At 42.4% G+C, this 26,610-nt stretch overlaps 1 protein-coding gene and 2 non-coding genes across 6 annotated transcripts; 1 reads left to right on the top strand and 2 right to left on the bottom strand.

Moving 5' to 3' along the window:
• Nucleotides 1-3,996: 3,996 nt before the first annotated feature.
• On the bottom strand, nucleotides 3,997-26,422 carry LOC124183928 (alanine--glyoxylate aminotransferase 2-like). 4 transcript variants are annotated; one of them, XM_046573156.1, is made up of 14 exons: nucleotides 21,223-21,384; nucleotides 21,001-21,091; nucleotides 19,556-19,674; nucleotides 18,587-18,821; nucleotides 16,971-17,064; nucleotides 16,376-16,584; nucleotides 16,052-16,277; nucleotides 13,411-13,800; nucleotides 9,435-9,860; nucleotides 8,336-9,328; nucleotides 7,162-8,245; nucleotides 5,383-7,071; nucleotides 4,865-5,298; nucleotides 3,997-4,763 (listed from the first exon to the last, which is right to left on the bottom strand). In XM_046573156.1, the coding sequence occupies exons 2-14, from the start codon at nucleotides 21,060-21,062 to the stop codon at nucleotides 4,155-4,157; spliced, it is 6,570 nt and encodes a 2,189-aa protein (XP_046429112.1). In that variant the 5' UTR covers nucleotides 21,063-21,091; nucleotides 21,223-21,384; the 3' UTR covers nucleotides 3,997-4,154. The 4 variants fall into 4 exon arrangements, with proteins under 4 accessions (XP_046429112.1, XP_046429082.1, XP_046429092.1 ...); XM_046573146.1 differs by lacking the exons at nucleotides 3,997-4,763; nucleotides 4,865-5,298; nucleotides 5,383-7,071; ... (1 more) ...; nucleotides 8,336-9,328; nucleotides 9,435-9,860 and adding an exon at nucleotides 12,768-13,253 and having other exon boundaries at nucleotides 13,402-13,800; nucleotides 21,223-21,536; XM_046573126.1 differs by lacking the exons at nucleotides 13,411-13,800; nucleotides 16,052-16,277; nucleotides 16,376-16,584; ... (3 more) ...; nucleotides 21,001-21,091; nucleotides 21,223-21,384 and adding an exon at nucleotides 26,347-26,422 and having other exon boundaries at nucleotides 9,435-10,183.
• On the bottom strand, nucleotides 26,010-26,091 carry Trnas-aga. Its single transcript has one exon. It is a non-coding gene; the product is annotated as a tRNA-Ser (tRNA).
• Nucleotides 26,253-26,469, top strand: LOC124174516. The gene has a single exon (XR_006868948.1). It is a non-coding gene; the product is annotated as a small nucleolar RNA U3 (small nucleolar RNA).
• The last annotated feature ends 141 nt before the right edge of the window (nucleotides 26,470-26,610 follow it).

Here is a 26,610-nt window from a genome sequence, read left to right as displayed (position 1 = left end):
CGGGACATGCATACGTCGAGATGCATCCGAAATGCTTCGATACACGGATAGGAACCATAATAACAAGAACAACTAAAAAAAAAGGGAGACGGAAGAATAGCAGAGGGCAGTAAATAAAAAAACTTGTTACCCCCCCGCCTCGTGAATTATTCAGGTTGAAAATAGCCGGAGGGAAGCGAAATGAAAAACAGAGGAATCGGAGCAGGAAATTTGTGTTTTGATAGGATATGTATACGCTTGTACGTATATGTAACCAATATTCCATCCCAGCACACATCGAAACTGTGTGAAACAGGAATTGAGCCTGCTGTAAAAGCTCACGGAGATGAACTTTTAGCGTATCAAATGAACCTGCAGCCGCCACGCACGCTACGCGAAATAGAACCGGTACGAAATAGGTACGACACGTTTCGATTAAAGCCGGATTGCTTCGAGTTGAGCGTGTGTCTTTACGCGATAGAAGTATTTAAATTTTTTTCATACGTATCCTCCGATGCTCGCGTTTTCGTGCGAAAACTCTTGCTAATTACGTCGGGCCAGCCGCTCGTTCGCCTTTCATCGAGTTCAGAGACGTCCCCGAAGCTCTTCGTGGATCAAAGGCTCGATTCGCTTCTCAATCAGCAAAGCCATCCGCACACGTACAACCACCCTGAATTCCCGTTGCACACGCGACGCCATACGCCGCCACGAGTCGAGAAAGGCCAAGTCCGGCCCGCGGTAAGCCGCTGGTCCTGAAATAAAGTGGATCCTTGAAAAAGCTGCGGCTTGTAAGCAGCTACGTCTACTCTCGACATGCAGCACGGGCACCAGTCGAGCTTGCGGATCTGCCGCACTCACACTCCAGCATCCCCCCGCTGCAACGACGGTACGAAGGAAGCCGGACTGGAAAAACCACTCACCTGTGCCACGAGCCTCTCGGCTTTGGACCACCTAATCCCGGTTCAGAAGAACCGATCCCACGTATACGCCTCACTTTTACCTCGTAGATACGCTGCTTACAGTGGTCTACGGATGTTACCCGCATCTATATTGTATGCCTACTCGTGCGGACTGAAACTGGACGAGTGAAACGTCGAGTCGCAACTACTTATTTGCCTTAAAGTCTCTCTGCAGTGATGCAAAAGCGATTCTGTCTCTGCTCACTTTGCGGTTGACGCGTGGATACCGTGTTGTTACTCTCGAGGGACTTTTTGATTCTTCGTTCGAAACACGTTCGTATCTTTGCACAAATTTTACTCATCTCGTGGGGGTTAATTTGCTTGGTAAATTTTTGGGAGTGTATTTTTTATGCCTATGCTTTGGTGCTTCTTTGTTTGTGATTTTTCTTTTAAAAAGCTCGGTAATTGCGAAACTGAACGAGGAAAGTATATTCTGGGAATCAATGCACGTTAACAAAAATCCTGTATTTGTACGCTCGTTTTAGTAATTTTTTGGACGAAAAATTCCGCAATAGTGAAACTGTGAACGAAGAACGCATGTGCATGATGAAAAATGTCCGGAGTTTGATTTTTTCTTGGAATTAGCTTCAAATTGGAAATGCAAACGTAAAATCCCACCGAAAAATACTAGAAGCTCTCCGACAACGAGGTCGACTTTACACTCGATTCATTTACGACCCCAGAACGGCGAACAGTCTGTATCCAGTAATGCTTTTGCGAACGAAGCTCGTAACGTTATCGTTCTCACGGATGATTGCACGAAAAGCTTGCAATTGTCAGCCCAGTGATTTGCAGGTATAGCGAAGGCACTCCGGGACAGCGTGAAAAAGCTGCGGAATTTTTGTAACGTGCAGAACCGTGACGTGCGGAAAGCTGGAACTAGTTACCGGTAAGCTCTTCGATTTGATGTACTTTTTTTTCATTCTTTTCTCAATTATCTTTTGTTGCAGACACATTTCAGTGTTGTTAACTGTGAAAGAATCGCGTGTATGTTGGTAAGGAGTATTGCGGCTGTTTTACTTTTTGTATTTTTTTTATTTTGGATGCTCCATTAAATCGAGATTACACGTCACGGAGCTTTCGAATCATCGCATAACCCGCCGATGATGATAAATAGAAATTTTTTTTGGGAAATCGTGATCCGAGAACTGGATTCTACGCCGTCTCTCTACCTTCGAGGCGCAAGTGCCTCGACTCATTTCATTCAAGGTAGTTTGTACGTAGGAGAAAGAGTGGAGGGAGGACAAGAATGAGAGGAGAGTTTGTAAAAGCATGAAGAAAACAAAACTATTGACTTGCGGAACGATTGAATTGGAAGTCGGGGAGAAAGACTTGCTATGTTCCAACTTCTGAGCAGCGAAATAGACGTTAGATGCAATTGCTTCCGTTCTCAACGACTCCCCGTCTGTACAGATCGATATACCTATAGATCGAACGAATTCAACCGAACATCATTCTGCGAGGAAAAGTTTTTCGCTTTTGTTAATCCTGTTTTAATGAGGCGTATAGAATCAAACAGCGAGTATAGAAACGTTCGATTACCAAAGTTTTCAGCACCTGTAACAACTGTCACAGGTGCAATTTTTCATCTTGAGAATAGCCGAAGGCATTAAAGAGTCGGAATAAATTTATACTCCCAGCGATCCAGCAGAATTCTATCCCAAAGTTGTGATTCCCTTTCAATCAATCACTTCGAATATTTGTTTTTCACCGTGAAGAGTCGCAACATAGAAATACATTTCAGTTGATCGACACATTGGTCGGGAATTTTCTTATTCAACGACGAGAGTAAAAACGTGACGCCTTTGAAGCCCGGTGTTCAAGTTCCCAAACATCCCACGTAGATGAGAGCGTGACCTGCATAGATTTCTTGCAACCTACAGAAGGTTTTGCCGAAGTAGCTCTTACCGCGTCTGTGCCACGCGTCTGTTTTCCCTCTTGATTACGGTGTTTGGTGCCTATCCTCGCAACCCCGGCAAAAACGGTAATGATACCGGCGTAATTGATAGCTGGAATCCATTTATTCACGGACGTATCGAGTCCTCCCTAACCGCGGGAGTAGGTTTGGATCGATCAGCGATGTTGTAAGCCGATCATCGTCATCGACGAGATAACTCCAATTGCAGGCTGGAAGCAAAATCCCCAACCGACCGTTGTTACAGTCTTCGGTTTCAGGGACGATTTCATCCTGAGTCCTCCCAATTTTCGCGGATTTGGAGGAACGAGAATTTGCTGCTTGAACACGGTATGTTGTCGCAATTTAATTTTCACCGCAAGGTAGTTTAAGCGCATAGATTACACCGAAGGTATCGTGGTATTTAACGGATGGCGGGACTTTCCATTTGCCTGCTAATATACTCGTTTTAGAACTTTACACGAGGCAGTGAATTTAGATTAGTTTTAATAACCTGCAGCCCGTTCCTTATGGGCAAGGCGATCCCGACACGGAGGGTAGAAATTTATAACCTGGTTCAAAATCGGGGGAAACCGAAAGTTTGGTCAATATTTTCTACGAGCGCGTTTTGCGACTACGAGAGATACCTACTTCGCTTTTACGCCTCAATTAATTAAAATTGAAGTGCAAAATTTTTGCGAATTTGATGCGCGAAGAGACCGGGAACGCAAATTATCACCGTGGTATTACGCTTCAAGTAATTTCATGCAATTACCGATGAATAACTACTCTAACAAAAACACCAAATTCAAACTGGCTAAATTGTAAATTTTTTTAATGGAAAAACCGGGGGTATTCACAGACGGGTTGCGAAAATTATTTTCCTGCGTTACTAACTACCGGAGTTTCGTTCCTATAACCTTAATAATGATTAATTAACTTATGCTTCGCTTAGCAATCTTGAAGTTGACCCTCCTAGCTTCCCACTTTCCATGATAGAGTGGCTCAATATCCATCCCAGTAATTTTGATCAGGAAATGTTTTAGAACACGCTTGCGCGTCATTGTTGAGTAATTTAAAAAAACTATAGTTACAGGCCACACCGTTGTTTGTTCAAAGATAACTTAATAACCTAGGATCGTGGTTTGAATAAAGACGGTCGAATAAGCGAGCAGGTTGTGATTTTATTGGAAAATAACTATCGAATTCGCTATAACAATAATAATTCGAGTAGGACAAATTTCCGTAAAAAAATCACAGTATTTCACATCTAAATGAAGACTAACATATCGTATCGTCGTAAAAATTCATTAACGATCATCCTACGCAGAGCAGGAAGTGGGAACAGACATCCTTATGGTCTTGGACACGGATTTCCTGCTGAAATCGTGGCTGTGACCGTCGCGAACTTGGTCAGCGATCTTCGACGCAGCTTGGCTGTTCTCGACGCAGTGCATCTGGACTGCCTTCTCCCTCTTACCCTGAGGACGACATCTGGAGGCGCAAGTTGGCACTGGTCTCAAGGAGAAGCAGGTCTCTCCATTTTCGCGTACCACCTCCGTCTTGTGGGTGTAACAGAACGGTGAACTTCTACCTTGCTGCTGACCGCGGGACGATCCGCGCTGAGACTGACGTTGCGTCTCGTCACGTCTGCCTCCAAACTTGCTGTTTCGAGGTTTGGAACGTCCAGCCTCCTGTTCGCTCACCACGTTGCCGAAGAGATTCATCTTGCGCGGACAATAAGCACTCCGAGCAATCTGAGAGTTCTTCAAAGCCTGACCGCTGCACTGTTCGCTTGTCAGCGCCCAGCTGGCGGAGAATTCCTCGGGGTTCTTGAGGACGCAGTTTTGGGGCGTTGTAAATTCGTCGGAAGTTTCACCGTTGAAGTTACCACACAGTCCGCGAACGGATCCGCGGTACTTCTGAGCAGCCTGGAAATAATTAGCGTGAGTTTAGCACGGGTTGTTTCCCACGTGTTTGCGTGTAGGTACTGTAGTGGAGTCCAACCAAGGACTCGAGGAATAAAACTTACCGAAATCTTGACGCGGGATCCGTCGTAAACAGCCTCGATGCCGAACTCGTAGGAACTGAGCTTGACGGAACCGCCGGGAAGAGCGAATATTTCCCAGTCGACATCGAGTTCTTCGTCGTCGATTTCGGCGTAGGACTCATCTTCGGAGACTTCGATCTGTTTTCCGTTCACCTGAACCTTGGGTCCCGAATTCGATGGGGAGAAAGTGATTTCGTCATCACCCAAGGTGATCTTGATCTCCTTTTCGTCATTGCTGACGTCACGGGCAATCACGGTGACTTGCATGTCTTCTGGGATGTCCAAATCGTCGTTGTTGTTGTCAGGATCTTCCTCAGGCACAGTGACCATCAGTACGTGCCAGCATTTGCCGAGTTCGACTGGGTAGGTTTTGTTGTCGAAGGTGTTGGCAGAGTTGTTGTCCACAACACATTGAGCTGGGGAACAGATGAAAGAAATTTCGTAAGCACCAAGGTATACTTAGAAATAGGAATAGATTCCCATCCAGGTGTAATACTCACGATTGTACTGTCCATACATAGCCTTTCTTCCCAGGCGCTGAGCAGCGGAATGAACAGGGTGAACAGCAAACAGAGGTCGAGCAAAATGGGTAATCTCAATATCGGTGAAGTTGGCGTCCATGGCTGGAGTGTTGATGGATATATTCATGGAGTCGAATTCGTTGGAAAATTCAAGGTCGACGTCGATCCTACCCTCTTCCTGATCCTTGGGGTCGACCACGTTCTCGTAGGCGTTCTCGAAGGCGAAGTACTGGGCGGCCCTGTAGGCACTGAAAGTCATGTTCTGCGCCGTTGCGGGAATGTTCTTATACTTGATGGTGAAGTGAGCTTCGTCCATATGGTTGGCACGGGCTGTCATGTTGCGACAGGCAGGCAGAGCGTAGTCGCCCTTTTCCATCTGTCCGGCGCACTGCTTAGCCATGGGGTGCTGACGAAGATAATCCGTCAGTTCTGAGCTCTGCTCCCACTTTCCTTTAACCTCGATACTGCCGCCAGACTGGCACTGTTCTCCAAAGTTGACGGCAAACTCGACCTTGCTTTTTGGGTCGGCCTTCAAGGCTTTTGTGAAGTCCATTTCGGGCACATTCGGCATCTCAGACTCGGCGCGCATACAAACTTCGTACGTTTTGTCATTGGCCGATTTCTTGTAGTAGTAGAAAAGTAAACGGGAGGTGTCGTCGGTGTTGCTGCTCGCCACTGCGGCGGTCATTGCGTATTGGGCGTCGCTCTGCCCTTGGAAGGCCACTCCAACGTCGATGGAGGCGACGTCAGCGTCATTGATACCCGAAGCTGCCTGGTCTTGCAATTCATCTTGGCGTTTTTGACTGTCAGGCTTCTTGCTGGACGGCTGAGGGGTGCCAGACGATGAGTCCTTGCGGTCACCGCTTTCGTCGGATCTCTGGCTGTCCCAGGAAGCCGTTACGACAACAGACTTTGAGCTGCTACTCCTGGAGTCCCACACCAGATCGTATCTAGCTTGCTCGATCACTTGCTGGGCGAATGGGAAAGCGAAAGCAGACACGGCATCGTGAGGTGCCATTTGTTCCTGAAGCCACGCGCACATCGGCTGCCGAGATCTTCGCTCCGACGATGACTTGAGACGGAAAGCCATTCCGGTAGCCTTCTTACCGAAGTCGTAGTCATTCTGGATTTGTTCTCCGGTGCTGATAGGCTGCGTATTATCTTGGTGGATGACAGGGGAAATGTTACGAATGTCATTCTTGGAGGTGTAAGGTTTGGTGCTGTAGTGGAACAGGTTGTAGTCGCGGTCTTGTTGGATAGGCTGAAGTTTCACCCGGATATGCTGATTCTCCGCGTCAAAATCTGCGTGAATGCGAAGGGGAACGTTCATTTGGAAATTCTTGACAATTCCGGCTTCGTACGAATGATAATCAAACGGCGTGATGAATTGAATTCGGGCGTGGATATGCGTGGAATAAACGAAATGGATGTCTGTGGTAACGTTGGTGGTCGATGGGATCTTCAATTCGTCTGATGGACCGTGAGTCAAGTCGGGCTTGCTACGCGCCTGAACTTCACCACCGATTTTGAAGAGAGTTGGTTTCTTTACGGAGTATACGAAGGGGAATCCCGTCACAGTGGGCATTGTCAGGAATATTTCGTTGTCCGAGAATTCTGTCCTGTTGAAACTCTTGCCTTCCTTCGCGGCCTGAGCTGCATTCCTAATCACTGTGCAGAATTGAAGTGCAGAAAAAAAATTAGATATTGTTGTCGTTAATATGCAAGAAAGTGATGCAAACGTGATCTAACGTGACTTACTTCGGGGGATCTGATCGAGGGTGTGATTATCGAAGGCAAAGTGGCTCTGCCATCCTACGCTGTTGAACCAAAACCGCCCCTCGAGTTGTTCCGCATCGTCTGATTCGATGTTCAGCATTTTGGCAATGTTTTCCGGACTCCATCTACCCTTTCCACGCGACTGTTTCTGATTACGACCCTTATCATCGTCACCGAATGAAAATTGCTCACTTATATAGTTGCTCAAGTCGTTAATACTCGAGACCATAGCTCCCATTTCAAATGGAGAATCGTTGTAACCACCCCGGCTAGTCTTCAGGCGCATAAAGATCGCCTGTGGCAAGATGCTGTCTTGGCTTCCGATGGAATTGGTGAACAATTTATACGCAAGATTCATTTCCTCAACAATGTGGTCTCTCAAGTAGCCCTGGCTGTAATGGATTCCGTAAATTTTCGGATTAAGCATATCTTTGGCCGCACGAGCGTTGGCCGCAAGTTCCGAATTCTCTTCTTGGTCAAGTTCTGCCGCGCTTTCGATGGCAGTCTTAACCGCAGAGTTCACTTGCTCATTTACATCCCAGTTTGTGAATTGAGCCATTCTTTGAAGCATGCTTGCGGGTGGATTGGTCTTCATCAACTGGAACACGGCAGCGCAGCGCACTTCGTGAGCCTCGCCTGTATTTTGGTAGATCTTGAAGAGCACAGAGCGGGCAACCTTGGGATGCATAAGTGCCAGCTTATCCATGGCGCCGACCATTGACAAACGCTGGAAGTCTGAAGCGTCTTTCTGTCCTTCCAAGTAAGGTTCGAACGCGGCGAGTATCTGAGGGTGAGCTAAATTGCCCAGAGCTCTGATGTACGTCAGAATCTTTGGACTGTCAGCTCGGCTGATGGCGGATTGCAGCTTCTGGCTCAGGTAAGGAAGATACTTGCGGGTGACAGCTGATTGATCCCTTGGTGAAAGGCCGGCGAGATTCTGAACCGGGTAGCGGTAGTGAGCTGAACTGTTGCTGGCCTGAGTTAGACGGACCAGTTCGGTGAAAGCGAGGATGGCAGAAGTGTTCAGGAAGGGCTGATCGACCACTTGCTGATCCGTGGCCAATGACTGTAACGGAAGAAACGTGAGAATCGGGGATCATTCGCGTGCGAAATCGATACCTGACTCTAATGATACTGGAAACCGCAAAAGACTTACGAAAAAGGCGTCAATGTAGGCGGGAGTTGGGTAGCGAGCCGCTTTCGGCAGGGAAGCCACGGCTGCCGCAGCCTCGAAATCGCTCAGTTTTTTCTGTTTGATCCACTGCTTGATGCTCAGAAGAGCTGGTCCAGTTCCAGCCGCTACTACAGCATCGCGGAACGCCACCCAAGCGTTCCTGCGTACACTCTCACTCTGGCTGTTAGAGTTGGTTTTGTCGTAGGGTTGATACAAGCTCTGATGCATTTGGTTGATCTCCTTTGCGCTAAGGGCACGAACCATCTGAACAAGTGTGTTAAACTTCTCGAGAGTATGTTCTTTCGGGATGCTGCTAGGACGCTGAAGCTCCTCTGCTATCTGCTTGGCTAGCTTAGAGAGGTCCTTTCTCGCCACGTTGGCCACCACCGATTCTATTTCGGCACCCTTACCGCTCTGAGGACTCTTCTCAAGATCATACCCTTGTCTGTTGTCGTTATCTAAGTCACGACGAAGGCTGCGCGGTTTGCGTTTCTTGAACTGTTCCTCGTAACTGAAGCTGCTTGAGCTACAATCAGAATCCGAATCGGAACTAGAGCTGCTTGAGCTAGAATTAGAATCCGAATCGGAACTGGAGCTGCTTGAGCTAGAATCTTCGTCCGAATCGGAACTGGAGCTGGAGTCAGATTCGGAATAGGAGCTGGAGCTGAAACTAGAGCTGCTGTCGAAGCTGTTTGAGCCAGAGTCATCAATTTCGTCTCCCTCCAAACCACTCTGAGAAGCAGGTGAGTCATAATGGTAGACCAGATTTCCGGTAGACTTGACGCTAGAAGGTGATGAGATGCTGCTTGACGCTGAGCCAACTGCGACCAGAGTGAGGTTCAGTCTGCTTACTACCATGCCCTTTTGCTCGTTGTGAAGTTCTGGGCTCAAGACAAATTTGGTCGTTGTGACAGAGGATTGAATCGTGTGGCGATCGAGAGTTCCGGAAAGAATGATGCGACTCATTGAAGATTTCTGAAAAAACGTATCAATAATATATTACACTGATCTTAACTTATTTTTACGTTCACCGTGCTCTGATACAATGAAATTAATCATAATCGAAAATTATCGAGCTTACCGAGAAGAAATGTCCGTTGCTGTTAGTGCCGGGCTCCCAGTCGTTCAACCACTCCATACCGTAGCTGCGAGTCGGATTCTGATGACAGTGACTAAAGTTCTTGGCCTTGACGACATCGATCATTTGTCCATCACCACGAAGCTGAGGCAACGGAGCCAATTCAGGTTTGGTCTGAAGAATGTAGTCGGGAAGAGGCGAAATGTCGTAGAGCACCTCGCACTTTCCAGTCACCGAATCCTCCATCACCTTGAACGTTGCGTAGGCCTTGCCTCCTTCAGGTTCCTGGTTGTACGTCGAATCCATTTGGTTTTCACCTTGAACGTCGACTTGAAGCTGACTGACGACACTTTTCAGTACGTTCACCTCCCACTTGGGGAGACTGCTGTCTACCATCAGATCATCGATCGCACCGTTCTTCAGCTTGATCTCAAAGGGCTTTCCGCTCATAGGAAGCTGCTTGAAGCTGAGCTTTCCCTCCGGTATATGGGTGTCCCAACCACCCGGCAATTCCGTATGGATCTGGGCATACTGAGGCCTAGAGATTTTCGCCCTCAGAGTACCATCGGATTTCGGTTGGACGACAAGTTGACCCTTCATAATAACACCGCTGTACTGATCGGCGACCTGGTGAAGCGCCGCCAGGGTACGAGCTCGTATCTGATACTTATACTCGCTTCCACTCTTCCACGCATTCTGTTGATTTCCTCCTTGTTCTTGCCGGTGATGATCGGCCAAGACTGCTCCTCCGACTGTGAACAAAGGAAGTGTCAGACCCTGCGTGAAAAGTCACCGCGAGTATCCAAATTTAAAATTCAAGTAAAGATTTGTCGAAGACCTCACTGAGATACTTAAAAGCACCGACACTTCTTCGAAATGTCCCTTGTGGGCTCGAAGAAATTATACTCACAAAAGTTGACTGTACGAATCCATGAAACAACTTCTTTCTAATGCGAATTTAAATACGGAACGGCAATAAATTCGTGATCGTTACTTACGGAGGACGCAGAGAAACAGCGGAGACCACATGGTGACTGAGATTCAGATGACCGATGTGGAGTGGAGGCAGATATCAACGGAACATCTTTTATACTGGCATTTTCTGTTCATTCAGCTTGCCCTTGTCACCTCTTCACGCGATCCTCTGGACTCCATTCACAAGATGGATGATTACGGGATAAAAATACCAACAGGCAACATTGTGCACAGATGTAGCCCCGGTTTTATTTTTCTAACTCGGTTTATCTGCCATCGATGTCAGCGCGTGTCAAGATGCATTGCTGTCTATAAACATCGAGAGAAATTTACACGCGTAAACGTGTTTACACTTACGTTCGGCGCAAACAACCGTTTCCGTTCGTGTTTCAACAGGATATTTCGCAATTTTAACAAAAGTTTTTCGACCTCGTACTCGGATGCAAATCTCTAATAGTACGAGCCTGTAATTATTTCTAGTATTCTGATCTTTTCTCGCTTTTAACAAGGTGAGTCTTTTACAGCCTAGAACCTTTCCATATTTCCAAAGAATAATTAATTCTTTTTTTTTTTTTATTAAATTTGTTGATAAGAAAATAGACTATCAAAAAATATTTTATGGATCCAAAAGAGTACTGGTAAATTCATACGGATTTTCAAACAACAATCACATTAAAACAAATATTATAGATCCACCTTATCCGGGACGTTAGCAAAAGTTTACCTTGCCGACGGAGAATTAAACCACCTGTCCCTCACACGCTCTGTTAATTATTTTACTAAAGCTCTTAGCGTTGGAGCGCATTAAATCCCCCCCTGCAATTCTACAATAAAAGTAAAATGTTACTTCAACTTAAAAAGAAGATTTTATTACTCATGGGTTAGCTCGGCGAAGAGCGAGCTTCTGGAACAAAAAAAAAAACTTCCAACATTTTTTCATAGCTGAAAAAACCTTTTCATTATGCTTTCCATTGAGGTTCCATCGTAGAATGCAAAGCAAGAAAGTGTACGAATGATTTCTAGAAATCGTTCGCAATCAATTCAGCTCGGCATTAGCGGAAAAATCTATAAGCTGTATTCCACTGTGCTTTGAAAGCACGTTAGCAACACAAGCCTCGCCTATCTATCATACTGCTTAATAAGCATCTGCCGGGCTTCAATGATAGCTGCAGTTCACCTCAAAAATCAGCACGCGATCCGAGATAGCGTGAATCAATTCGCTTCATATACGGTATGTTGCAAAACTAGTTCACGAAGCTAATCTCCATCTACTATCCGGCCACATCGAGAGAAATTTCTAGTTGTAGTTTCTCTACGGTCTTTAACTATTTCATTTATTATCATGTCTGAAAATTATAGTTCTGGGTACAGAATAAAAATTATTTTCGCACAGCTGTAGCCTGAAAACTAGTTTGTGTTACTGTTCTTCTTGATCATCATCACTCGTACTATATTGTCTTGAAACCATTGTGATAATTTGAAATCGATGCAATGATAAATTGTTGTTAAGGCTGAAAGAATGTAGCAAAAGGAACGAATAGATCCAAGCGTGGAATAAACAAAAAATTTAGTATCGGCAACTGTAATTACAATAAATACTTACTGGTACCGTATTTTCTTGTAATTCCGACAATACTTGATACCCATTTTTCTGCATTTTCTTCGTAGTAAGTATGACTAACGAAATTTTCTTCTGCAGAATATTGAAGATTAACAGCAAGGTTTACACCAAACTTGTTGCGAGAGTTTTCTTTCCATCGTACAACTGAAAGTTTATCAATTTCTGAGCATATTCCACGTATCGAGTGAAACGTAGCTGAAGAGACTTTGATCGTGTATTCAAAGCACATTATGCGTATCAAAAGAGAAAATTCAGCTAGGTTTTATTTATTCTATACACCGGAAGAAACTTGTAAATGTAATGAGTTCCACGAGTGGTTTGGTGTTAAAATTTTCTCAGAAAAGTTTCGGCGATGAAATATACCTACTTATAGTCATTCCATCTTTAAGGGAGACGCGAGGCAGTGAGAATCCTTGATTTATCTCTATATGTGTACCTAGTTTGAAACTCGTGTCTCAAGATTGGACTTTGGAAGGAACATCTTGTACAAACTTTTATATCAATGTCAGTTTATGGTAAAATTGCTGACGCAGGGTCACGGACAACGGATACACGCGAACTTTTTAACGTAACATTCCGCCATTACTCATCGGGTGAAGAAATACCGTGGTTGATAAGAAATTGATCAGCACTTTGTCATTCATTTCTTCCACTCTATCTTGCTTCAAATATAGGGATAGGTATATTGGATTTGGACGAAGGCATGTTTTTTCGGCAAAATTTCAGAATCAACAATGAACTGACGTCCGGTCCTTGTTTATTTGAAAAATTTTAACAAACTAAACAAACAGATTTAATGCTGCAATTGCCGGAAAATGTACCTTTGATAACTCCAAGCACACTAAAGAGCACATTTTTACACAATAGTAACAATATTTAAAACTTTCTCGTTTAATAATAACTATATTAATAAAATATTCTAGTGACTATAACAAATGAAATTTTTCTCAGTACTGTATTGAATTAAAACAACAAATAAGCGACAGTCTCAATAATATTGTAGATTCTAGTTCAACGATTAAATAATTCTATATATATATATATATATATTATTATTAAATTATTTGATTAAACTCTGTAATTGAGTATTATTTACATTGAATATTACTCATTAATTAATTAGCTTTGATCAGCACGGATTTCGCTTTGGCGGGCGCAGAATTGACCCTTTCCATTAGAGATACGGCTGGTTTCGCGGGTGTGGCGATGGTTTTGGGTGGTTGAATCTGAAATAAAAAATTATTGAGCAATCGTCCTAAATCAGTATAAACGGAGTATAAATAAATCGTAAATGTTTGTGAAAACTATTCCCAGCATTGAATTTCAAAGCTGATATTACTTAATAAAATTGCAAAATTGTCCTCGTTACGATACCTCGTCAACGTCGATTTCAACTTCGTCGAGAACTTCGTCGAGAACAGCGATTAAGTGATTGGCGTTATCGATACTGAACACCATGGGAGGTTTGAGTTTGAGGACGTTATTGTCCGGTCCGTCACTGCTGACCAATATTTTCTCCTCCTTCATCCTGGAGACGACGTGACTGGCTTCTTCCGTCGCCGGAATCCTCCTCGCGCGATCTCGGACGAGCTCGATGCCGACGAACAAACCAGCCCCTCTAACATCGCCGATTATCGGATGACGCTGAGCCAATTTCTCCAACTCTGCGACGAGGTGCTTGCCCACCTTCTGAGCGTGTTCCTGGAGACCCTCTCGTTCCACGACCTCCATGACCGAGTTGGCTATTGCACAGGATACTGGATTACCACCGTACTGAAAATCGGAGAAACGGGTGAGATTCGGTGGTGAAAAAATATGGTGGAATTGGGGAAACGATGCGTCGGACCACGAGTGTGTTTTGAGGAATTTCGTACCGCACTGATTGTGAGAGAAATTTTTACTTCCGCTTACCGCTCAGTCCTTAACTATTTTCATTTTTTACCACAATCGAAAAACATAGTTCTAGGTAGAAAATGAATATTAGTTTTCTAGCTTTTACCGGAAAGTCTAGTATCCGTTACTGTCCTTTCTCATTACGATCACCGTTACTATATTTTCTTGCAACTGTTGCAAAAATTTAATGCTTGTGCAACGATAAATCGACGTTAAAGCCTCGTTTAACTAAAAAAGTAGAGTAAACCTCACAAACTGATTTTGCGTTGCAATTACCAAAAAAGGATCGACGATAGCGCAAAATGGTTAGGCGTACCTCGTTTTTCGTAATTCGAACAATATTCAAACAGTTTTTTCAACGATATCTGTTTTACTGAATTTGGATAGTCACTGTAACAAATGAAATTTTTCTCAGTGCGTATTCAGAACCGAAAAAAACGACGGACTTGTTTGAAGACATTTGCTGTAATTCGTGACTGGATAGCGGTTGGTATCGTTCGGTGAAAAAAATTCAGTGAAAAATTGATCACACGCAATTTGAAAAAGGACGAGATGCATATGAAATAACACCGCGGTGCAGAGGCGAGATGCATCCGGGAGTTTTATGCCGCATATAGGGAGGCGGTATAAAAGCCAACAACCATCCACCGGGATGAGGAGGATGTCGGGAACCGCGGCTGGAGGCTCACGTCGTAATCTGAAATCGTTAAAACGACGGTACGAGGGTATAAAGGCACGGAAGCGGTGCTGCATCGAAAACGAGCCACTTTCTTGCAGGATAGAAGTGCAGAAATATTTACGATTTCTCACCTTAGGTGAGCGCAATAACGCGGGGTGGACTTCCACAAATAGTCGAGTGCAGAGTCCATCGAGGTAACGATCTCGATTTGCCTGGCGAAACGCGTATTTGTTGTTTCTTGTTATTTTTTACTCACGTACCGCGGTGTAAATTTTTCGAAATTTATTGCTCGGAGTGGAACAACGCGTTGGCAGATTTTGATCCGGAATTAAACGTTGATTTGAATAAATATGTCGAGCTCTCGCTAACGACCTGAAAGCAAGCCGCTTCTCCGACGTGGCCATTAGGTAAATTACCCTCTTGAAATCGGTGCACAGCTTTCGCCGTGGTATCTGCCGGTTGGTTTCATCGTGCAAACGGCGCAGCTGCATGCATCGAAACGGACGTTGAGGATTTTCCGTTTTTACCGGGCAGAACGGTGTATAACAAACGAGCGGCGTATGCCAGGGGTGAAAAATTGCACGGAGGCGGAACAATTTGCAAAATACTCCAACGCAACGAGATGGGGATATGGAAAAGTCCCCCGGATTCGCGGGTGATTTTGCCTTTGTTTGCGTGTGCGAACCCGAACCAGCGACACGGCGCATCCGATAAATGCATCCCGGCATCTAGTCGATGTCGCTTAAACAGCGATAAATGCACTGATCGAATACTCGCCTCGTAAATAAACCTGCAGGGTGCACGCGTAGTTCATTTGTCAAATCGCGAAATACATATTCTCGTTAGTCTGTTGAACCTGAGCTTCGAACAGGCTCGGTAAAAAAAAAAATGCGGTGTCCAATTTTACAAAATACTTCTTGGTGTCAATCTAATACCAAGTTGGTAAGTGAACCGGTTTAAGCGTAAACGTTTAGACTCATTATTGACCCTTTTATTTTTCAAAATTATAAATTTACGCCACATTTTGTGAATTTTTCGATGATTGAAACCAATTGCTAGAGGATTAGACGATAAACATTGTTCTATAGTAGTCCATACCGGCCACGATTGGTCAATTTTAACACCGTCAATTTTTTACAGACGATAGGGAAACAGAACGGAAATTGTGATCAGAATCGTACGGTGCCTATGTCAGAAGCGATGTGGAATCGAGAAAAAATGCATCAATCGCTTCTTCGCGAAGAAAAGCTTTCCGCGTGTGATATTCGGAAGAATCTGAGTCGTCCTCTTTAAACGCGTTCTTGTTACGTCTAAAAATCGCCGGAAATCAATAAATTTTTCATCGAATTCCAGCAGCTTCAAAAGCTTCGAGAAATTCTGCGAAAGTCAGAGAAATGAACCAAATTTATGCGACATTCCGCGTTAAACGTCTCGGTTTTGGGGGGAACTAACCGTGTTGAAATATTCTATTCCCGTGTTCTTGAAACTTGTCGCAATTTCTCGAGTGGTTACAACCGCAGCGACTGGGTGTCCGTTCCCGATGGGTTTCCCGAGGGTTACAATGTCCGGAATGACGTCACTTCCGTAGCGTTGAAAGGCCCACATGTGGCTTCCGACTCGCCCGAAACCGACTTGAACTTCATCGGCTATGCAGACACCTCCGGCTTCTCTCACGTGTCTGTAACATATTGTTGTTATCGTTATTATTTATATTTATTTTCACACGTTTATTGTTCATAAAGTCGTCGAATCGGGTTTGTCACACTACTAGCTTACTTGTAAACGTTTCTGAAGTAGTTTTCCGGCGGCAATATTTGACCCCCGCATGAAATCAGGCTCTCGGCTATGAAGGCCTGCACCCCTTTACCCCTCGCCTTTATTTCCCCGCATATTCTCCTCACATCGTCCGCGTACTTCACCCCCAAATCTTCGCCGGGATAATCCACGTCTCGGTACTTCCCTCTGTACACGTCGGGGCAAGGAGACTGGAAAGAAGATGGTTTTGAACGATACTTGCTGTGCAATAATTTCAAAATTACGTAAATCGAGAGGATTTTACCATCGTTAAAATCTGGTACACACCGATCGTATAATTTTGACGAATCACGTGAAATCTCCGAAATATTTTCGAATCCCATGAATTCTTGTGGAATTATCTGATATTGTTTTTAATCTTTAGAATATTTGACTTCGTACGAAACCCTATAAAGTCTTGTAAACTGATCCTGTGATATTTCACAAGATCATTCGGACTTTTTCACATCTTTGAAATCGTGTGAAATCTTTTGACATCGTGCAATGTTGAAATCTGGCGTATGCACAGATAACTAATGATTGATCGGTTGATCCCTTATCGCAAATTTCTACTCACCACGTGGACGAAGTCCTTTTTTCCTGTTCCATTCGGCCTGTTGAATTTGTAGGGGGAAATGTCGATCATCGAGGTCAGATGTCCGTGATAAGCGCTACGCAGATCAATACGATTTCTCGTGTTAACTATTTTCTCCAATTAGGTGTCGTAAATTTCCTACCAGATAATTCTCTGCCGCATAGCTTAAACTCTAACATGTCGAGTATGAAATTGAAAGCGTCCAACTGTAAGAATCTTTATTATAATATATAGCGCATCTATGTTTGCATTATACGTTATACAGAGCCTGAAATATTTGACTGCATAATGCGGAAATGCCGGGTGAGAAGAGCAAGGCTCGCACGTCAGTGTCACCGCGACTTTTGGACTCACATCTGAAATACGTATTATATGTATGTAAATTACATTTTTCCGCTCCACGCGTGAATAAATCTATCTCGAAGAGAGATTACTTTTTATCTTTTTGCCCTAATTTCGTCTCTTCCTAACGAGAAGTGATGTTGAAATATTTTTCATTTCCTTTTCTATTTCACTTGACAACGTGGTTGGAACTCGGAAGCTTTGAGAAAAATCGGTATTATCTCCTTCGGGATAACTTTATTTTCATCCGTCAAACAGACTCCCGAAATTCTCGCATCGCAATCAATTATAATCGATATCGATGTTCTTCGATCAATGTTTACACATCTCTTTTTCCTTCGGTGGGAAATACTTTAAACGCAAGAAATATCGAGTCTTGTAATTTTATTCTTTTCTTTCTTTCATCCCGAAAACTCCACCTTGCGTCGAAACGTTTCTCAACTCGTATTTTATCTCTGGAAGACGGATGTGAAAATATTTGACTTCAGACCCAGCAGAAGGAAGGCAAGGATAATACCGATTTTTGGCGAAGCATGCCTGAATGAAATAACGAAGGATAAATGGAGTGAAATGAAAGACGTCGCGTTACGTCAGGAGCCATCCAGATGACCGACCGAAGTTTTCTATAAGATCACATCGCGCGTGCTGAAATAATATATTGTTCTTCAGATGAATAGCATACGTGAACATACGTCGCATGTTGTGCCACCTAAAATGACAACAAAGTTATGGTGTGTCTCGGGGTTCTCTTCTCGGTTCTGAAGAAGGGTATAAGGAGCTTCCATAGCGAGCTACTCTACCCCACAACGCAACGTGCGTAATTCTTCTAGACATCTAGAGAGATTACTGTAAACAAGAAAAAAACAAGCCCACTCAATTAGATTCGTGCTATTAGATGTAAATTCCTTCATCAATATTGTATATATGTATCGTATGAAATCGTTGACGCGAATAACATTCACTTAGAATAATTATACCTTGCCGTATATATCATCTCCTCGCCGCGCGTCCTCGCATAGTTTTGTTTTTCCCCTGCACAATTAACGCCTCGGCGATTCTCTTGGTGATTAAAGAAGTGACGAATGAAAAGGTATCACTCATGAAACATTAATCGCTTTCAGCGAGGCTTGTTAATTGTTATGAAAATCAGGTGATTCTTCGTTACTGTTTAAACATCGTTGTTACGATCACTCCGGGCTTCGGGAGTCTCGTTAATTTATATCCTTGCGACGTATAGAGTGCAGTGCATCACTTACTGGTCCACGATTATAATTTCCGTATTGCGGGTGTGCGCCTGGGCCAATCGCAGCGCGAGATCGTTAGCTTCGCTTCCGGAATTTACCAGGAAACAGACCGACAGTGGATCCGGAAGAAGTGACGTCAGTCGACGGGCGCAGACCACCAGATTATCGTGGAGAAAACGATTGTTAGTGCAGAGTAGCGCCATTTGTTCCTGACCAGCGCGCACCACGTCCGGATGGCAATGTCCAACTGCGTGACAATGTTTTCCGTATGGACCAATCTCTCTCTCTCTCTTTTTTTTTTTTTTTATCGTTAAATTATTTTCGTCTCCGTTATCGTTTGCGTTTCAGTTTCACTTGTACGCTTACAAAGTAAAAAGTCTTGGAAACAATATTCGATGAAACCCGGTATAGTTATAAGCAAATCTTTTCAGGCTTTCGGTAATTCTTACAAACTGTTTAACGAAATCACTCCGTTTTGTTTAAAAAAAAAAAAGAAAAAACATTTTTGTCATAATACACATGTACTTTATTATCATTTCAATCACTTGTATCTCTCGAACAAAGGGAACAAAATCCATATTGTCGAACAGACGTCCGACCTCCAATCAGTGATTATCGATTTATCGAGATTGGTGAAGAATTTGGTTATCTCACGGAACGCGATTTTCTTGTACGATGTAAAAGTCTGACCTGTTTGCAATAACTTTCACCCTTACTACGTAGTATTCACGCGATAGCTACAGCGTGATTAATCGAGGTTAGTGCAATTTAATGTTTTTGTCAACTTTAACCGATGAAAATTTGTACAAAACTACCAAGAATATCTGTGTCATATATAACGGATGAAACGTGGGTCAAAGTAGCTTCGATAAATATGAAAATAATCTAATTTTAATGTTCTTTGAGTCGAGGCGTGCAGTGCGTTTAAATTGATGAACCGTTACGTCGTCGCTTGTTCGTTACGTATTTGCGATTAATTACCATGGGCAACGTTGTTGATACAGTCCAAGTACTGTTCACCTCTTTCATCGTACATGTACTGACCCTTGCCTCTGACAATTTTTAACGGACTTGACCGGTAGAAGAGCTTGCACGATTGCCTGTAATGAGAAAATAGACAAGATCAGTTGATCAAGTTCAAAGTATACATATTAAATAAATTATCCGTTACATGGCGAATTTATGCCTTTGTTCTGTAAATATTAACTGTTATATCTTTGCATTTCGTATCACCTTTATCTCGTACAAATAAAACCGTTATAAATATTCGCAATCAGTCAGCAGTGGTTTAATTGGTTTCTGAAACCACTCGAGATAAAAATATCAACGATAGTGACGAGGATAACATGCCTGGAAATACAACGTCAGAAGGAAATAGCTGTTCTCGCATTATTGGGCGTCGGTCTTTATTGTTAATTTGTTTATTCTGAGATCTGTGTCAAAACGAATAATCTCTATTAACGTCTTAATGACATTTGCGAGTTATCTACAGGTGATCAACGCTGAGACTTGAATGCAACGGTATTTATAAAATTGAGAATAATTTTCCAACCGCGTTGGAATAAATTAATCAGCGTAATTAGCATCTCGAAGAATTTAAATATTTACAATGTCTTAAAGCCTTACTGTAAATTAACTGTACGTTATCAAATTGCAATGAGCACACATGATCTCATCTTTACGTTTAGAATTAGCTCAGATACATATATCATAGTTATTATCGCTCGAGTACATCTACAAATTTATATCGTAATTGAATTCCTCGGCTTATAAGACTCACGCCATCTATACAGAATGTCAGATTTTTTTCCATGCTTTAAAAAATGTCCGGTTCCTTCTCTAAAGTGTTTTTTTTTTTTTTTTGTTCAACTAAAACCGAAATGAAATTTTCACGAATATCATTCGATCGCATCAAAGGTCGCGATCACTTTACCGGAATTCAAATTTATCGGTCGTTTAGGATGTCCACCACCAATTCTTCACCCGCTCGGCAGTGTTCGTGACGGTTAAAATGTTAATTCTCTACGTTGCAAAACTCTTTGGCATCTAAACAAGCCAATATTTGCCAAGTCTATCAATAGACTTAAAATACATATACATAGATATGATCGGCGGTAGTTTTATGCGACGTCTATAACGGACTAGAGCAGCTTCTATCGAGCTGAGCTAAAACTCGGTCGAGTTTTTGTCACTTTATTTTTATTTTTTTTATCAATTTCTCTTATCTCATATCTTTCAACTCGATCTGTTTCATCGAAAACGACATTTTCATTGACAGGTACATTAAAACCCTTGTTCTTGATAGAAATTAAAACCTGGTGAAATTTATTTCGTATCGCACCGATTGCGAATCTCTAACGACTCGCAGTTTCGGATCAGCCAGAAGGTCAAGGTGATAAATTTTTCGCCGAGTCCGACTTACTTACCCGATGTAACGTTCGCGAAGCTTGATGGTATCTGACTTTGGCATTTGTTCGAGCGGATCCATCGCGCACGGGATGAAATAACTCCGGATTTCTGAAAATAAATTTATGCACAGTTTATTTATTATTATTATACATAGAATACGAATTGCTCGAGAGGAGAGCAGCGCGAGGTCTGTTGTATGCTTATTTTTACTCGCAAGAGAGAATAATCGTTAGTATTACCTGCACGCGGTGATTGGGATTGTGGATTTGAAATTTCTCCCTCTCGCTCCTCTTCTTCCCTATATTTCTTCCCACCGGGCGAATATCGCTGAGTGGCTAAATTTCCACCGATATAGCGACTCGCAGCTTCCGAATTAATACAATGCCGACAGCTGAGTGCTGCGGTGCACACCGCTGACGTCACATATATAGCCCGGCGTTGAGCATGGTTGTGAAAAAAGCGGGAGGTGCGCGCGCAATTTATCTAATAGCGCCGTTAATACCCTCCTTCCCTGCTCTGTGTATTTGAAAAAAGCTACACTCACGATAACGATTAATTATTAGATAACGACTCAAGCGTCGACTGAGCTTTCGCGCCTGTCGGCATCGGCACTGATCGACCAATACGCGAGGCGAAAGCAAGCCTCGCAAGCTCTCACGCCCGCTTTTCGAAAGAGGGGAAACAACGCTCACGCACGCACACACACACACACACACACATGCAAACTCGTAATAACTCAGGAATTTGGCGAGAAGTTAAAAATTTTACGAATCGTTACTCGCTGTATGTACTACACATCGGTAAACTGAACGTTTCCTGCGTTATAAATAATTTAACAGATAACGTACCTAGTATTTTTGCTAAATTTTCAAGATAGGTATAAAGGCAGGCTGCAGTGTTTGCAGAATCAAAATGTAAGAATAATTTTTACAGTTTATTACAGTACGAAGAGATCGCTAATGGTCCACTAAAAGTGGATACAGATTTTTTTCTTAAATAATTCAACTAGAAATGTAAAAACCAATATCATTGTCTGCATGGACGGTAAATTAACTGCTTATCAGTCGAATTCGCGAGTTAAGCGGCTCGCGATCACACGATCGAGAGTATCGCCAATATCATCTGCAAGCTTTAGCGACGAGCCCTCAGCTTCTCCAGCTGATAACCAAACATAGCACACTCCGTCTGCACTCGGCGGGTTTTGTGTTTCTTTGTAAAGCGTTTCCAGCACGCGTTGATACGAATTTTTTCCACTTGACTATATTTTTTTCTCATTTTCTATTCTTTTTCACTTTTCGTTTCCGCCGTTCGATACTTTGAGAGAGAAAAGGAAAACGAGAGATGGAAAAGGTCATCTGCTGTACGTCTCGATTGCAATTACTTTGCGTAATATTTACAACCAACGGCGGTGTCAATGAACCGTCACCGATTATATGTACCTATGTGTTATACGTAAATGCTCATATACTAGCTCATGTATACATAAGGAATTTGCTGAATTTGTCGAACAACTAATTAAAAATGTAAGCAGAACCGAACAAGCATATGTGAAACTCGAGCTAAACTCGAATTTGACATAGTAGATAATAGATTTTACTTCTGAAAAATTCACACGCGATCCTTGTGGATATTCAATCTATTTTACGATATGGTTTGTGATACGTAGTTTCATTATTCAATAATCGTTGTGTTAGATACCGTATTACATTATATTATATCATGTGTAATTGCGACGCGTTGAGAAGTAATTACGCTATAACTTGAAAAAGAGCGCACATGCGCCGTTGATTGCTGCCACTTGTGATAACTCTGTCAATCGAACGGCACCTTGCGTTGACATCTGCGTGCACTTGTGAAACCTGGAGCTATTCAATCAACCGGGTGTTACAAAACGATGATCGATGCGTGGCGAGCGCCCTTCCAATTTGCTCCTGACTTCATTCGATCAATTGAAAACTGACGCAATCTGCACCATGCATCATGCAGAAACATAACCGTCCAAGTGCGGTATTAAATTAGAATATGAGTAGTAAGGTATATTGTGATACTGCAGTTGAGAAGGAAAGCGAAAGTTATATTTTACTGCGCGAATGCTGTAAGAATATTCGCTCATAGAGGACATCTTTAACGGTTCCCAACTGCAGGGATTTTAAAACTCTTTGAAACTGTTTGGCTGAGCAAGTCTATGGTGAGGTTTTTATACGATTGCACCTCAAGTCGTAAAAAGCACTTGAGAATATAAGCTTTGGTTTCGATCCGATAGTTGTTGGGACTGAATTGATAATGCGCGGTGTAAAAATCGACAAACCTGGTACTGAAAATCTGAATTAAGGAAAAATAATCGCCTTGCTCTACAATCGTTTGTCGATATCAAACGGCGTGTTGTTCACAGACCGCGTGTTCCAGATTCGTCCAATGTTGCCTCGCAGTTTGACCAGTTCGTAATGTTTGAGACACGTGTACATAAAACATAACATGTACACAACCGTACGTGTCCTTATTTCTCATAGTTAACAAGTTTGTCGTGCCCACAGAGTACATCTTACAGACGTACGTCTATCGTGTACAGTATGCGAACACGAGGATTGAAAACAAGTAGCTACGTAACCACGTGCTCCGCACGCTATCACGAGACGCAAACGTGATTCGACCGTCGGCTCAATTGCCGTTTGCAATCAAAGAGACAAAAGTCTCTCCCTCGTTTTACGTATTTCTGACCGACAACGATATGCCCAGACACTCGACGAGTCCCCTCTCAACTCGAGATGCAAGCGTGACGGCCCGATCAGGCCCCTTGCTCCTCGCTTCTAATCAGCAATCGCTGCCCGTAAAGCCTAAGACAAAGACGATGCCATAAATATATAAATATATATGACCTATATATATATATATATATGACCTGTATATATGTATATATACGCAGGCCTGCGGAGATTTGACTCGACGTTCACTATCTACCATCTTACGACTCGCCATTAACATTCTTCGTTTGCAAAGCGAGCCTAAGCCCGAGGAAACTTCCGCTGTGTATGTTGTATGTAAAAAATGAAAATAGTTAAGGACTGAGCGGCAACCGGAAATAAAAATTTCAATGTAGGGATAATAGAGGGTGGAAAATTTATTCGCAGTAGGCGGGAGTTCGTACATTCAAATCGACACTCTCGGCAGCTATTAGCGCAATCTTACATGTCGTAACCCTGAGGCTGACAATAATGTGGAAATCTGCCGCTGAAACCCGGAGGCGTGCGAACAAACTTTAATATGTACCGAGTAGGTATAATATGTAGGTATACCGGAGGTATCTCTGCATAGATTATCGCTCCATGAAACGTATCTGGCGATTAATAGCACAAGGGTAATTGGGACGTTGGCGAGGGAGTGAGATACGATTTTACATTCGATTTACCCTTTATCGTTGTGTGTGAGATTATTTTTTAACAGCTATTTTATAGCAACTGGAAGTACGCAAATGTGATGACGAAAATTCGATTTTTATCATCAATCAGAGCCTCGTGAAACGATAAATGAAGGACTCTATGTACAATATTGGGAAAATGGAGAACGAATTAGTACATTGCGCGATACAACGTTGTAATAATGACATATTTGTCGCAGATTAATACCACATGTACGTAGTGAAAAATCTACGGATGCATACATAACTGCATGGCGATGTGTGTACTGATAAAATTGATAACAGAATTGTTGTTCTCCATGTAGGAATATTCCCATATTATATATCTTTATTGTTCGTTGCGCGCCAATTTATCAATGTAATAATACGTACATCAGAAGTGATGCGATGAGGCTCGAACGCCTCTCGACTTCATTATGTAATGATTATGTGCTATTAATAATAAACGTTGACGGAGAAATCTTATTGGAATATTAAAAGTTTGATTTTTATAATTCACATAAATTAATTTCTCTCCGCTCAGAGTTTCTATCGAGTCAAATTGTTTTGACCTAAAAAAATATTTGTCTGCTCCAAAAAAAAAGGTATCAGTCGTCCCCAAGACGAGGATTTTATCTGCATTTATATTTATCTCTAGATTGTTATTTCGATAAGAATTATCATCATTTATACATATGCGTTATAATTTTGATGGAAATAAAAAGATCCGAATAAGTATAATTACCCTGAACGCCAGTGCTAGGACTCGTGTTCGTTATGAAACTCTTCTATATAATGTATCTATCGTGCAAAAAATAAGTTAAACAAAAATAGCATAAATTCATAATTGCGACGACTGCGTGAATTGATGTAAACGTGGAGAATATCTATGAGGTATTCCATGCCGATTCGACGAATGATTTTTCTCGACGATTGATGAGATATCACCAGTTTTGATTTCGTTCGTAATTTTTTATGCAATTGTACTAACTCTCAATAACACTCCTGAATTATTTCAGACTTTTCGCTTCAGTCGTTATTTTTTATAAATTTTAAAGATACAAAAAGAATGGCATTTTGAAATTTTCGAAAAAATTCTCAAAAGTTTTTCGATCAAAGATGATCATTTCAGGCCAAGTCCGGAAGTACAAACTATTTTTATTTCTAAACTAACTATTTGACTAATTTCAAAAAACAAAATTTCCTGAATTTTCTCAATTTGGTATTATTATTATTATTATTATTATTTCCACTTCCGTTTTTGACCTAAAATGATCGTCTTTGATTAGAGAATTTTGAAGATTTTTTTCGAAAATTTCAAAAGTATCTTTCTGTTCTGACCTCTAATAATTGACTTAAAAAAAAAAAAAAAACGGCTAGACACAAGCATCTATAATAATTCGGAAGTGCTATTTCGAGTTAAGATAATCGTATAAAAAATGATGAACAAAATGAAAAATTGTGAGGAGAAATCATTAGTTGAGTTGGGGTGGAATGCCTATTATAGAATAAATTTTGTTTACTTATGACGCAAACGCGAATAACAGATGATGTATTTTTATACCATCTGACGCATTGATTGCCATTGATTGATGAAAAAAATCAGCTCATTGCATAAAAAAAAACTTCACTCGCAGTCGGTAGGACTCGAACCTACGCTCCCAGAGGGAATCTGATTTCTAGTCAGACGCCTTAACCACTCGGCCACGACTGCTGTTAGAACGCCGGTTGTGCGCAATGTTCAAGTCGAAGGTGTGCAGGTGTTACGTCGATACTTTCGTATTTATTCACTGGGTGGCGAACTGACCTTGGTATTCTCGCGACACAATTTGCACCAGCAGTTTTATAGGTCATGCGTTTCAACGTTGAAGAAGTAAGATCATACTTCACAGGATCATTTCTGTAGTATATCTTCACAATCTCTCTACTCAACAGTGGAGTTGATGCAGCCATGATGAAGAGTTAAAACTCTTCCTTCTGAGCGTGAGAACGATCCAAAGTTTTGACTTGATTTCAAAGCTTTCGGTCATCGATGATCGTTCACCTCGAACATTCTGTGTTCGAGGCATGGAGGAAGAGTATTCTGAGTGGTTACTTTAGTTCAATTCAAAACACAACAACGGGTTACAATCTCAAAGATCTGATCAAGTTTTTGATCAAGTTGCTGCTAGATCGGAGTCTTCCTAACGTGCATATCTTCACCGCGAGGCTGCAAATCCAATTGCCTTTATTG

Source organism: Neodiprion fabricii, chromosome 1, assembly GCF_021155785.1.
Source record: "Neodiprion fabricii isolate iyNeoFabr1 chromosome 1, iyNeoFabr1.1, whole genome shotgun sequence".
In the NCBI taxonomy this organism is placed as follows: domain Eukaryota; kingdom Metazoa; phylum Arthropoda; class Insecta; order Hymenoptera; family Diprionidae; genus Neodiprion; species Neodiprion fabricii.
This window is presented reverse-complemented; position numbering and strand designations above follow the sequence as displayed.

Bases quoted from the DNA above. Each gene is read 5' to 3' on its own strand.
- LOC124183928 (XM_046573156.1), bottom strand. From the start codon at position 21,062: ATGGATCCGCTCGAACAAATGCCAAAGTCAGATACCATCAAGCTTCGC. The intron at 16,585-16,970 runs GTGAGTAGAAAT...TCTTCTTTCCAG, and splicing joins AAAAGGACTTCGTCCACGTG to TCTCCTTGCCCCGACGTGTA. The intron at 9,329-9,434 runs GTAAGCTCGATA...ACGTTTTTTCAG, and splicing joins GCAACGGACATTTCTTCTCG to AAATCTTCAATGAGTCGCAT.